Here is a 13,203-nt window from a genome sequence, read left to right on the forward strand (position 1 = left end):
CTATAATGATGGTTCTCAGTTATTAACCACACTGAACATTTACTATATGTCAAGAAATAGCCTAAGAAAGTTTTAGACTTTCTAACTTAATCCTCATTACAACACCGTGAAGTTCAAAGTAGGTACAATCATTAGAATTTTTATCATTTTACAGATGATGAAACAATCTTCCATTTTTCTAAGTAACATTTCCAAAGTTGAACAAGATCTGTCTGACCTGGCAAGAAATGGTGTTTAAAAAACTCAGCAACAAACAATAGTAAATTATTGCATACTGAGTATTACTAATGCTTTTATTAATGTATTCATTATAATACAATTCACAATAAATTTGAGGGGCATTCTGTATGGAGTTAAGGCTTTTAAGATTTTTCCTGTGTATCTATTAATTGCCCACAACATTTTTTGAGGCAAAATGGAACAGTAAAAATATCTCTAGTTAAACATTCTTGCCTTTAGTCTTTAACTGGGTAAAAATGGGCAAGTTATTTGATATTTCTTGGGTCTTAATACCGATCATTAGCATGGCTTTAACTAGACATAATGTACTTAAAGCTCTGGTGACACACATTAGTGGTCCTCTCTAAATGGTACTATTCCAGGATCTTTCCAGATTGCCATCTTCACCTAAAAGGACTCGGCCTTGATTCTTTGCAGTTTTTTCATTGTTAACTCCCTCATTGCTTACAATCAAAATTCCATCAACAGTGTTATTCTTCTTATCTATATGTATTTTTCTTCTATCTGGATCCATTCTTCAGAAAGTCTTACAACCATCTTCAATGTTTATGCTCATGATAACCTTGATATGGGCTCTTCCCTGGTGGCTCAGATGGTAAAGAATTTGCTTGCAATGTGACAGAACGGAGAAGGAAATGCTACCCACTCCAGTATTCTTGCTTGGAGAATTCCATGGACAAAGGAGCCTGGTGGGCTATACAGTCCATGGGGTAGCAAAGAGACAGACACAACTGAGTGACTAACACTTTCACTTTTCAACCTTAATATTTTGTATTAAGTGACTGATAGGTGCACATGGGACAGAGTTTCATATTTACTTTATGCAAAACCAACAACTTTAATGAGTACTACTTAGCCCAGACAAGATATTCTTTATGAAACTACAAGTTCAACACATGCTGCCTAGAAGGCAGCCCTAGGATCCTGGACCATCTTAGTCATATCACCATTTCTCCATCTGAATGCAACATTCCCTCACCAAGAATCCTATGAAGTCTACACTCATTCACTGAAGAGTACTGTGTAAAATAAAAAACCGAAAGTGTTTGCCCCTGTGAGGTCAGCAACAGGCTAAGGAGTAAAAAAGGTAGAGAGAGATAAGGAGTTTGTATTAAATTCAAAGTCTTTTAGGAAGAAGTTATATTTCAGGCAACTGAGAATTTAAAACAAAGTACACAACTTTATGACTGAAATGAATAAAATAATTCTGAAAAAGCTGTTACGGGTGACAAATTCTGAGCAATTTTTGAAGATGACAAACTATATTCTAAAAATTTTACCTCTTCTCATATCAGTAAAATTGCAACCTATAGTTGGGCTAATAAATCTCTAGTGAAAGCAAAAAGGAATAAAGATTATAAAACAAATGATTCTGAACATAAGATTTCAAAAAAAGTTAATACAGCATTAGATCATCTCCTAGATTAATTGTAAGTTTTTTACCTTTTTTTGGACAATTGAAAATTATGAAAGCGGTTAGTTTTGTCTTTTATTACTGGAGTTATTTAGCTGACTTAAATACTACAGATGGTGTTAATATAATAAATATGGAACATCAATGAGAACCTAAATCATATTTCTTGAGACCCCACTCATTCCAAGGGATGTGCGTGCAATCTATTATACAAAGGAAAAAATCACATAAATCACCATGACATTATATTGTATAAACAGATGTAAGAAAGAACAGAAAAATGTGTTATCCATTGAGCTTCTCAATACTAATTCTTAGAGGTGACAACCTATGGAATTTGTATTAATGAGAGGAAATTATGTCCAACACTTAAGGACAGTGGGCTTTGAATTTGAAGTCAGAGAACCAGGTTTGATTCTATGACTTTTTTTTTGCTGTGGACTCAGGCAAACTATCCAGTATCTCTGGGCTTCAGTTTCTTCACCTGTAATATGAGATAATACTGTCTCACACGGATGTAACAAGGACAAAACAAGATGATGCAGGTAAAACCAGAGTGCTTAGTATATAGAAAATCCTGAATAATCATTAAGCTATTATTATTAGTTGTTCAAGATACATACCTGATATATGATTATATTATATGTATTTTTTCTATTTACCCAGTTTGACAGAATACTTAAATCTTTTCTTTAGCACTAGAACAGGAGCAATGGAAGCTATTCTTATTTTATCCACTTTACAAGCATAAATGATCAATGAAGATAAAAAAATTCATATTTTAAGGACTTTCTTATGTCACAAAGATTATCAGTGCTTTTACATGAAAAGTCCTCTATATAATGTTTATTAAACTATTTAACATTTACATTCAACACATTAGTTGTTTTGAAACCTCAAAGTTCTCTGATAATTGCAATATAATTTTCAAATAAAGCATGGTACAACCTTAAATATTACATCAAGATTATTTTTTAAAGAGATACACCTTCAAGAGATTGTGCCAACATAACTGTCCATTAACTAGCTGGGCCTTAGTAGATGTTTCAGCATATGGATGGTTCCTCTACTGCATGGGCACCCTCTGTAACAGCTTTGACACATTTAGCCATTGTCTGTGAGGCTCTGCTAATTGAATCTGAAAGATATCAAGAAAATGTGCATTTTGATAATATAACTTCAACAGAGGCACATAGTAAAACTTTCCTATTGCGCATATTCAGGAACAACAAACAACAAAAGGACTATAAAAGTCTATGTAACAACATGTAAATATTGTAAAAATCAACTTATAAATTCAGAATATAAGCCCCATAACAGCTAAATGGTTTTAATAAGTACTCATAGGAATGATTAAATAATTATATATAGCCATACAAAGGGCCAGTATGCAATCATTAAGAATATTATAGAAAAGTGTTGAATTAACAACAAAAAAAGAATATGCATATATACTGTTATTGAAAAAAAGGTTACAGAACAGTGCACTAAAATCCATAAATCATACACTTTATGGGTGAATTTTATGGTATGTGAATTATATTTTTTTTTTTTTTGAATTATATTTTGATAAAGCCGTACAAACCCTCCCTCCCAGAGTAAATGAATAATCTCATTTATATTTAAATAAATACATGTGTATATCTCTGGTTGATTGGCCAAAATGTTAAACATAAATATAGTTATTTCTGGGATGGTAGTGTTTTTCTGTTGTTATGGTGGCCTTAGGTAAGTATTCTACAATGAACATAACTTTTACAATATAACTAAAAATCCTATTAAAATAATCTTGGATACAAACTGTACCAAAAACTTAAAAATATCTATCTGCTTTTAGACAGAAAATTGTTTTAAAATGTCTATCCACTACCTCATAACCTAGAGACCTACATGTTCTAGCATGTATTATAAAATCTGTAGGTTAGTCTGCATTCCTTAAGAATATTCTTAACAATTTATATCAGAAGCACCATTTAACATGGTTCACATTTTAGTGTTTTGATTCTTCTACTGTAATTCTCAGAAAAAACCTTCAGTTTTTTGTCACTCAGAAAATTATCCCCATATTGCTGTATAGTAATTCTACATATAATAGTAAAAGTTTATATTTAAAATCTGCTAATTCTTACTGGATTTTCAAACTCTACTTACATTTCAGAAAGAAAAGAAATTAGAGTAAAATCAGAATATATAGTTATATTAGTTCGATATTTGAAAAATCTTGTGAGAGTAGACATATCAAATACTACCACTAGCAGGTGAGAATCATCATAACACTAAATTAGGTGATGATATTCCTTCCCACCTTCCATTCACGGCAGTCATGCTAACAACTGCATACCTGTCATGTAGAAGTCTTTTATTGTTAGCTGAGGTGGAACAAGTGGATCAGCAAGAAGCTGCTGGTTCACTAGCTGCAAAAACAGGAATAAGAGATCAGTAATAGTATTGAAAACTAGTACTGCTACACCAGAGGATACATTATTATGAAAACTGCAAAAGAGACAAGTTTTTACCTTGGAAAGCTCACTTGCTTGCTGGAAATAATTAGCTCCTTCAACATCATCATATCGAACAAGATTAGGAGAGACTTCTTCCAGTCTGTTTCTCACTTGATCCAGAGTATCATATGGAAGAGTCATACCTGCAATCTATAATGTAACAGGTTCCAAAGCATTAATACTTATAAATTTCAAATAATACATCATTGCAACTATGGTAAAATAAGGCAGTACTAGTATGAAAAATATACTGGTGTCCATTTGCATGTATATTAAGTAAGTGGCTAAGTGGGGAATATTAGAATATTCTTCTAATTCATAAGTAGCTGTCAATACATTAGTAATTTATTTTTAGAAAACAATGATTATGAAATAAATGCTTTGCTAAATCTGAATATTTCAGCTAACTTATCATTGCTCATATACAAGGTTTATAGAAAACTATATTATTACTTTAAATCTCACATGATGCTTCTTTTTATAATAAGAGTTGAGTCTTTTTAGGCAAAAGACAAGTCAAAAATAAAAAACACCAGTTTCAAATTCCCATTTTCTTTTTCGCCAAGTCACACAGCTTGTGGGATCTGTTCTCTGACCAGGGATTAAACCAGTGCCTTTGGCAGTGGAAACCCAGAGTCCTAACCACTGGACCACCAGGGAATTCCCCAAGCCCCTGTTTGGGGTTTCTCATGTTTCCCCCCCAGACTGTTTAAATCATCTCTGCATTTCAGACCAGCATCCCTCTTGACTATGGAAATCATTCTGACAAGCTAACATGTCAAACATCCTACTAGCAGCATCACTAAGGACAAATACCTCAGAAAGGGCTCTTATAATTTTCCAGTCTTCTCTTGCCAAGCCGGGAGGCATCACTGCTACTTTTGTCTGCTGAGCTCGGCCCTCGGTATTGACATAAGTAGCAGACTTCTCTGTGTAAGCAGCGCCAGGGAGAATAACATCAGCTATAGGAGCTCCCACGTCGCCATGATGTCCTGTGAAAAAGATAGAAAATGGCAAACCACATTTTAGCACAAAACTGATTACATATTAAACACAGTAGATATCCTTTTAAAATTTCATTTTTATAAGTGTTAAAATTCCATTTTATGAAGTGTTTAAAAATTTATTGTTAAAAATTAAAACAATACCATATTGAGTATATGGAATAAAAATTAAAGCCCAGTGGGTCCACAGTTAAACTCCCTTCTCCAAAAAAAGGTACTGTTAAAGCCTTTGGTATGTATCTTACCAGATCAATTTTTGCAAATACACAAATACATAATACCACACAGATACATCTAATGGGCAACTAGGTATATTATCTCACTTGATGGTTACAAAGTGGAGATGCTCAGATGTCTGCTAGTGAGATTTGGTAAAGTAAACTGAAATGGTGCAGGAACAAGAAGTGTGTGACAGGGGCATGACAGGAATACTACTAAAAAGAGCATGAAGAGAAGATTACAGAAAGCAGTATGCTAAAGACTGTCACTCATTAACTAAAGTGTTGGAAGAAAAGAGGAACTTTGGTTAAGTGAAAGGAAGCTATAGAACAATACATAAACTTTGATCTCATTTACGTACTTTTGTATACGTATAAAAATATGTATGAAGCATACATATCTAAAACATCATCAATGATTATCCCTGGATAGAACTAGGACAGGATTTTAGTTTATGCATTTTGGTTTATCAAACAAAATATTACATAATGCTTTTATGTGGCATGGCAATAAAAAGCCTATTATAAATTAGTGTTGTTTCTGTATAAAACAAGGTTTCTCTGGTAGCTCAGCTGGTAAAGAATCCACCTGCAGTGCAGGACAGCCCAGTTCGATTCCTGGGTTGGAAAGATCCTCTGCAGAAGGGATAGACTACCCACTCCAGTATTCTTGGGCTTCTCTGGTGGTTTAGGCGGTAAACAATCCACCTGCAATGCAGGAGACCTGGGCTTGATCCCGGGGTTGGGAAGATCCCCTGGAGGAGGGCATGGCAACCCACTACAGTACTCTTGTCTGGAGAATCTCCATGAACAGAGGAGCCTGGTGGGCTACAGAGGAGCCTGGGTTGCAAAGAGTCGGACAGGAATGAGCATGCATGCACAAAGTGCAAAATTTAACAAAGGACTCATGATTTTTTAATTTTTACAGTTTCTATAAAAGTGCTAGCCTTTTAATATGGAATCACACTAAATATTATTTGAAAAACTGAATTTAATGCTATATAATATTTCATAATCTAAATTACTGTTACTGGGGGCATTAGGTTTCTTCCAATTCTTTGTAATTAAATAATGTAAGGTGATGATTCTTAATAGCAATAGCAACTATATAACTAATAAAGCCTATTTAAAAAAATAAAAAATCTATAAAAATACATATTGTTTTGAAACTGGTGAGCGTATAGGGAAATTCTCAAATGGAAAATATTACTACACTAAATACACTGCCATGCAGTTTCTAATATACAAAATGTACTATTCTCTTCTGTTTCTAATGTCACAGATGCTACTAACCTTGATAAACAATGAAACAATCCTTTGGCAAATCCTGTCGAGTGACACAACCTCCATCTGCTCCCAGGAGAAACAGCATTTTAGGAGGATTCTTCCGAATTGCTTCCACCCCAGGCTTATAGCCAAGATCCAAAGCAGCTACTTGGCTTGCAATCCTGTAAAGCAATTATGGGATTTCAGCATACTTGCTGTTTTCATTATAAAAAATTGAATGTGATTCTTGAATAATACCAAGTCTTTTTTTTCTGTTCGATGCTGTCAAAGATCTTCCCTCATTTTTTTTTAACCCATGTGAAATAAATGTCAAAATCAGAAAAAGCAGTCTTTCACTGTTTTAAGAATGCCAAACAAAGAAATAAGATGTTGAGGACACTTTCTTCATGACATGATACTTAATGGAATAATTCGGGAAACTATGCCAACCGCAATTGTCTTAAGTTGATTTTTATTCAATATAGCAAGATTTGATGAGTCAAAGACAGTCATTAGAGAAAAATTAGAAGACTTTGAAAACCTAAAAGGAAAAATTAGACACCACTCATAAAACTGTAATTCAGAGAAAACTATAATTAGTACACTGGTGTAGGTCCTTATGGAAGTTTTTCAATGAATATATATTGTTACACAAGCAGATAAAAATCTTTTAAAGAGGTTTCAAGTAACTATACTTTGAACACTTGGGAGTTTTTGCTCTAGTTAGGTATTATCAATTTTCTTTATAGAAACAGTAGCCATTTTGAGAAGCTACTATGAATAAAGCTAGCTAATCTTTACCTGTTAAGGGAGGAGGGCAGATCAAACAAACTCCCACTAGATGCAGCTTGCTCTGTAAAACTCTCTAACAGGACATCAAAAGAATACTTTGAGAATATTTAACAAAAGAAGCGTTAAGATTTATATGATGAAAATTACAAAACAAGACCATAACAAATGGAAAGACATCCTATGTTCATGGATTGGAAGACTTAATGTTGTGAAGATGGCATTACTCCCCAAACTGATTTATAGATTTAATGCAATCCCTATCAAAACTGACAGCTGAGTCCTCTGCAGAAACTGACAAGCTGATCCTAAAAGTCACATGGAATGCAAAGTGAAAGTGAAGTAAAAGTCACTCAGTCATGTCCAACTCTTTGCAACCCCATGGACTATACATTTCATGGAATTCTCCAGACTAGGATACTGGAGTGGGTAGCCTTTCCCTTCTCCAGGGGATCTTCCCAACTCAGGGATCAAAGCCAGGTCTCCCGCATTGCAAACAGATTCTTTACCAGCTGAACCACAAAGGAAGTCCAATGGAATGCAAAGGACCCTGAAAAACCAACTCTATCTTAAAAATGAACAAGTCAGAAAACTCAGACTTCCTAAATTCAATTTCAAAACTTAGCTCCTCTTGTCTCTCCACCTATACAGTATTTTTTTTAAAAAACATCTGTCACTCTGAGCCTTGATGTCTCACAAAGATCTGAGCAGAGACTCATACTAACTCATGACAGAGCCCACCTCATCTTGGAAAACAAAGTGGGTAACGTAAGTTTGCCTCTGAGAGAATGATGAGTAAAAGAAAGAAACTATAGGCTGATTAAAAGATTCTTCAAGAATGAGAAATTATGCTTTACTATGAAATAAACTTACTGTAAGAAATTTTAAAAAGGTTTATAAATACTCTTCATGTTCTCAACAAGCATTAATTAGAAGGTATGTCTTAACAAACTGCACTGAAACAAGCTGTTCTCATGAAAATGAAATCTTATGTAAGAATGAAATGAAATAAAAAAACAAGTCTAGTCAATAAAAAATTACAATGGCATTAGTGCTCTCCATAATCAAAGCTCACAAATGACAGAAGATAAATTCTCCCTAAACACAGGAAAAAAGTGAGAAAAATTATGAGCGAGAAGAGACAAAGTCTGAAGGGCCAACCAGTGCATAATAAATAGAAGCTTCTGCATGAGAGCAAACAACAATGTAAAAGTAGACAAACTGGCTTTTTCTGAACTTACATGAAAAAACAAAAACTTTCAATTTGAAAATGGAGAGTTCTATGATACTCCCAGGCAAAGGTGATGTCAAACAAATGTCACTTAGTTATATCCCAGTATAATTTTTTTTTTTCTGGCCAGGCTGTACTGTGGAGCATATGGGATCAGATTTCCTGACACAGGATTGAACCTCTGTTCCCTGCACTGGAAGCATGGAGTCTTAACCACTGGACCGCCAGGAATCCAAACAGTGGGCAGGCAGACAAGAACACATACATACATAAAACCAGGTTATCAGAGACAAAAACCCACACAAAAAACAGATGAGATGAGATCCCCTCTAAAATGTGAAAGGGTGAAGAAAATACTGAGTATTAAAGGAAAAAAATCTGTGATTTATGTATTTAGCCAAGTGGTCCTCAGTGAAAAGGAACCATAAAGACATTGTTAGACACGCAGAAATTTTTCTTAAAAAGTCATTATGTTATTGTTTTTCAGACAAAAACAGAAACAAAAAATATTAATCAAGACATATGTTCAAAAGTGAATTGAATTCTAAAAATTGTGGCTAGAAAGGATCTGAAGGTGATCAATGCAAATAAACTATTTAAAAAACAGAAGTCTTAAAAAAATGTTTACATGATGACCTACGATGCCAAATTAATCTATTAAGAGGGGAAATGTAACACTGAAATGAATGTTAAGCATGCATTTGAATACTTTTAAAATAAAAAAATTTGCTTATCATGGAGTGTTTATTTTACTGTTGTTTAGTTGCCCAGTCATGTGCAACTCTTTGTGACCCCATAGATTCTCCAGGCAAAAATACTGGAGTGCAATGCCATTTCCTTTCTCTGGGGGGGTCTTCCCAACCCAGGGATCGAACCTGCACCTCCTGTTTGCATCTCCTGCATTGCAGGCAGATTCTTTACTACTGAGCAACTGGGGAAGCCCACTGAGTGTTTACCCTCAATCTTTAAACAAATCTGAAGATTCAAAAAGTAACACTTAAGGTAGAAAGAATTGTGTAAAATGGGAAACTCGTTCACTAATGCAAAATTGGTACAATCTTCCTAAAATAAGTTGGAAATATGCATTAAAAACCTCAAAAATGTTCATCCTGTTCACTGTAACAGTTCTACTTTCAGAACAATTCTACTTTATAAAGAATTTATAATCACAGGAGGAAATTCATATTTCAATTTTTGAACCCAGTATATTAACATGATACAAATTTTCAAGATTTTTTTCTAGCACTTACCACAATTTGGATATTTTAAATATTATTTATCTTGGGTTCTTCTCACACAAAATAAAAGTTGCTATTTCACATCTGCTACTGAGATGTCACTAAATATTAATTTGCTTTAAAAATAAATGTGACAGTGTACAGAAACACATATACACACAATTACAGATTACAAAACAACTATTCAACTTACCTATGAAGGATATTCATAACTTTCCAATCACCAGTAACACCACTACTTGTCCGAATCTTTTGAGCAATATTGGAAACAGCTGCAAGAATTGCTGCACCATCATTTCTCTGGAGTGCAGAACTGCCTAAAACCACCATTGGTTTTTTAGCTTCCTGTAGGACCTATTTTTAAAAAGAACTTTGAATTAAAAAAAAATTTAGAACTAACTAAATCTAACCAAATTTGTATCTATAATATGCTGTCCTAAGCTTTAGTTCTAAGATGAACATCATGATTTGCTAGCCAACATATGGATATACATAAAAACCATATTTACTCATAAACCTCTTACCAATGCTACTGTGAAATAGCTAAATAAGTATTAGATAAAATAGTTTCAATAAGGAAGCACTGGGAATAAAACTTTCTCCAAGGCAGGCTTCAGCAATACGTGAACCATGAACTTCCTGATGTTCAAGCTGGTTTTAGAAAAGGCAGAGGAACCAGAGAGCAAATTGCCAACATCTGCTGCATCATCGAAAAAGCAAGAGAGTTCCAGAAAAACATCTATTTCTGCTTTATTGACTATGCCAAAGCCTTTGACTGTATGGATCACAATAAATTGTGGAAAATTCTTCAAGAGATGGGAATACCAGACCACCTGACCTGCCTCTTGAGAAACCTATAAGCAGGTCAGGAAGCAACAGTTAGAACTGGACATGGAACAACAGACTGGTTCCAAATAGGAAAAGGAGTACGTCAAGGCTATATATTGTCATCCTGCTTATTTAACTTCTATGCAGAGTACATCATGAGAAACTCTGGGCTGGAAGAAGCACAAGCAGGAAGCAAGATTGCCAGGAGAAATATCAATAACCTCAGACATGCAGATGACACCACCCTTATGGCAGAAAGTGAAGAGGAACTTAAAAAGCCACTTGATGAAAGTGAAAGAGGAGAGTGAAAAAGTTGGCTTAAAGCTCAACATTCAGAAAACTAAGATCATGGCATCTGGCCCCATCATTTCGTGGGAAACAGATGGGGAAACAGTGGAAACAGAGTCAGACTTTATTTTCTTGGGCTCCAAAATCACTGCAGATGGTGACTGCAGCCATGAAATTAAAAGACGCTTACTCCTTGGAAGAAAAGTTATGACCAACCTAGATAGCGTATTCAAAAGCAGAGACATTACTTTGCCGACTAAGGTCCATCTAGTCAAGGCTATGGTTTTTCCAGTAGTCATGTATGGATGATAGAGTTGGACTGTGAAGAAAGCTGAGAGCCGAAGAATTGATGCTTTTGAACTGTGGTGCTGAAGAAGACTCTTGAGAGTCCCTTGGACTGCAAGGAGATCCAACCAGTCCATTTTGAAGGAGATCAGCCTTGGGATTTCTTTGGAGGGAATGATGCTAAAGGTGAAACTCCAGTACTTTGGCCACCTCATGTGAAGTGTTGACTCACTGGAAAAGACTCTGATGCTGGGAGGGATTGGGGGCAGGAGGAGAAGGGGACAACAGAGGATGAGATGGCTGGATGGCATCACTGACTCGATGGACATGAGTCTGAGTGAACTCCAGGGCTTGGTGATGGACAGGGAGGCCTGGCGTGCTGCGATTCATAGGGTCGCAAAGAGTCGGACACAACTGAGCGACTGAACTGAACTGAACTGGGAATAAAAGCCTGAACCAAACATCCTTTAGTCAGAATGACTATGGATAGGTCCCAGAAAAAAATGGAGAATATATGCACAGAGGTTCAGATGATGCAACGTTTAACAAGAGAAATCAAGCTGAAGTACCATGTCTACCGTCTTCCATCTACTTGCTATGTTCCAGACAGGGAGGAAAAGGTAGGGAAAGCAACGGACATAGATCACAATGCAGAATATTTTAAGGGCTTTGTTTTAAACCACAGTAACTACCTGAATATTAGAAACTGAGAAGGAATGCATCCCAAGTGCAAAAGAAACTACAGATATGGTGCAGGGCGGAGAAATTAGGAGTAAAGCTGCAGACTGCTACAGTTCACTCTTCTGCCCATCCATTCTTTGATAAAGGGCTGGTCCCAGTCAATGAGTCAGCATGAGAGTCATTTCTACATACTACAAAGAAGAGGACATTCATCTTAAGAGGAGTTTCCCAAGGAAATGTGAAGAGTTTTCAATAGCCTTAAAAAAATGAGAAACAGTTTTCAACAGCCTCAAAGAAAATGAAATATTTTTAAAAAGAGCTCAGAGAAGTTACATGATAGACAGTATCACAGAGGATTTTCATCAGAAAGTTCAAGAACTAAAAGATAAACAAAGCAGAGATGAACATCATTCCAGAAATAACAAAAAACAAAATTTAACATGACTTGTAAATACAGGAGCAAGAAGTATATAGGAAATTATATAAAACAAATTGAAAAAGAACAGAGGAATAAAGAAATAAGTGACAGAAAAGATAGAAAAAGGGATTCAATATCTGCATTAAGAGTTCTTAACAAACAGAACAGAAGTAACTAATGAAAAATACATCTAAATCTATTATAAAAGAAAACTTTCCTGAAGAACACTCATCACCTTCTGGGGAATGGGGAAGGGAACTATAGAGAAGAGAGGGCTTCTTCTCAATAAAATTTTTTAAAAATATTTTTGATGCTAGTAATAATAAAGATGTTATTCAAAACTGACAACAAAGGAGTTGGGTTTGGCTGCTTTGTCCCCTCACACTTGACTTCTTCGTGCCTACACCTGGAGGTGTAAGTGAAGCAAGCATCTTGACATCATGAGGAGAGGCTCACACACGAACACGTGTGAGTGAACTAGTACACTGAGGACAGCAAGCAGGAAGGCAGGCTCCTGCCTTGATTAGATCCGTGGACAGCTGCACAATAGATCAAACTGCCTACCTTCAGAATTGCTGTTACTTGAGAAACAGAAAACTTTTTCATATTTTTTTAAAATAATCACTAGCCTGCACACCACATACAAGCACACATGCAACTCCTAAAATAAAGAGGACCTTGAATATTCAAACTGAAGGAGGCAGCATATCCCATTAAAAAAAAAAAAGAAAAAAAGGGTACGGAACCGCCATCATTAAAATATATTCTAGTGAAGTCACTAAATTTCAAAGATAAAAAATCA

General features: G+C 35.2%; 1 protein-coding gene across 1 annotated transcript in view; it reads right to left on the bottom strand.

Moving 5' to 3' along the window:
* Positions 1 to 264: 264 nt before the first annotated feature.
* Positions 265 to 13,203, bottom strand: part of NDUFS1 (NADH:ubiquinone oxidoreductase core subunit S1) — a 33,881-nt gene continuing 20,942 nt past the window's right edge. Inside the window, exons 14-19 of the mRNA XM_069578108.1 lie at positions 10,095 to 10,255; positions 6,671 to 6,825; positions 4,972 to 5,147; positions 4,171 to 4,305; positions 3,996 to 4,068; positions 265 to 2,792 (exon numbers count right to left, since the gene is read on the bottom strand). Of these exons, the coding sequence (XP_069434209.1) occupies positions 2,701 to 2,792; positions 3,996 to 4,068; positions 4,171 to 4,305; positions 4,972 to 5,147; positions 6,671 to 6,825; positions 10,095 to 10,255 (792 nt within the window). The 3' untranslated portion in view covers positions 265 to 2,700. The remainder of the gene's footprint in view (positions 2,793 to 3,995; positions 4,069 to 4,170; positions 4,306 to 4,971; positions 5,148 to 6,670; positions 6,826 to 10,094; positions 10,256 to 13,203) is intronic.

The sequence above is a fragment of the Ovis canadensis genome, chromosome 2 (genome assembly GCF_042477335.2).
Source record: "Ovis canadensis isolate MfBH-ARS-UI-01 breed Bighorn chromosome 2, ARS-UI_OviCan_v2, whole genome shotgun sequence".
Lineage (NCBI taxonomy): Eukaryota > Metazoa > Chordata > Mammalia > Artiodactyla > Bovidae > Ovis > Ovis canadensis.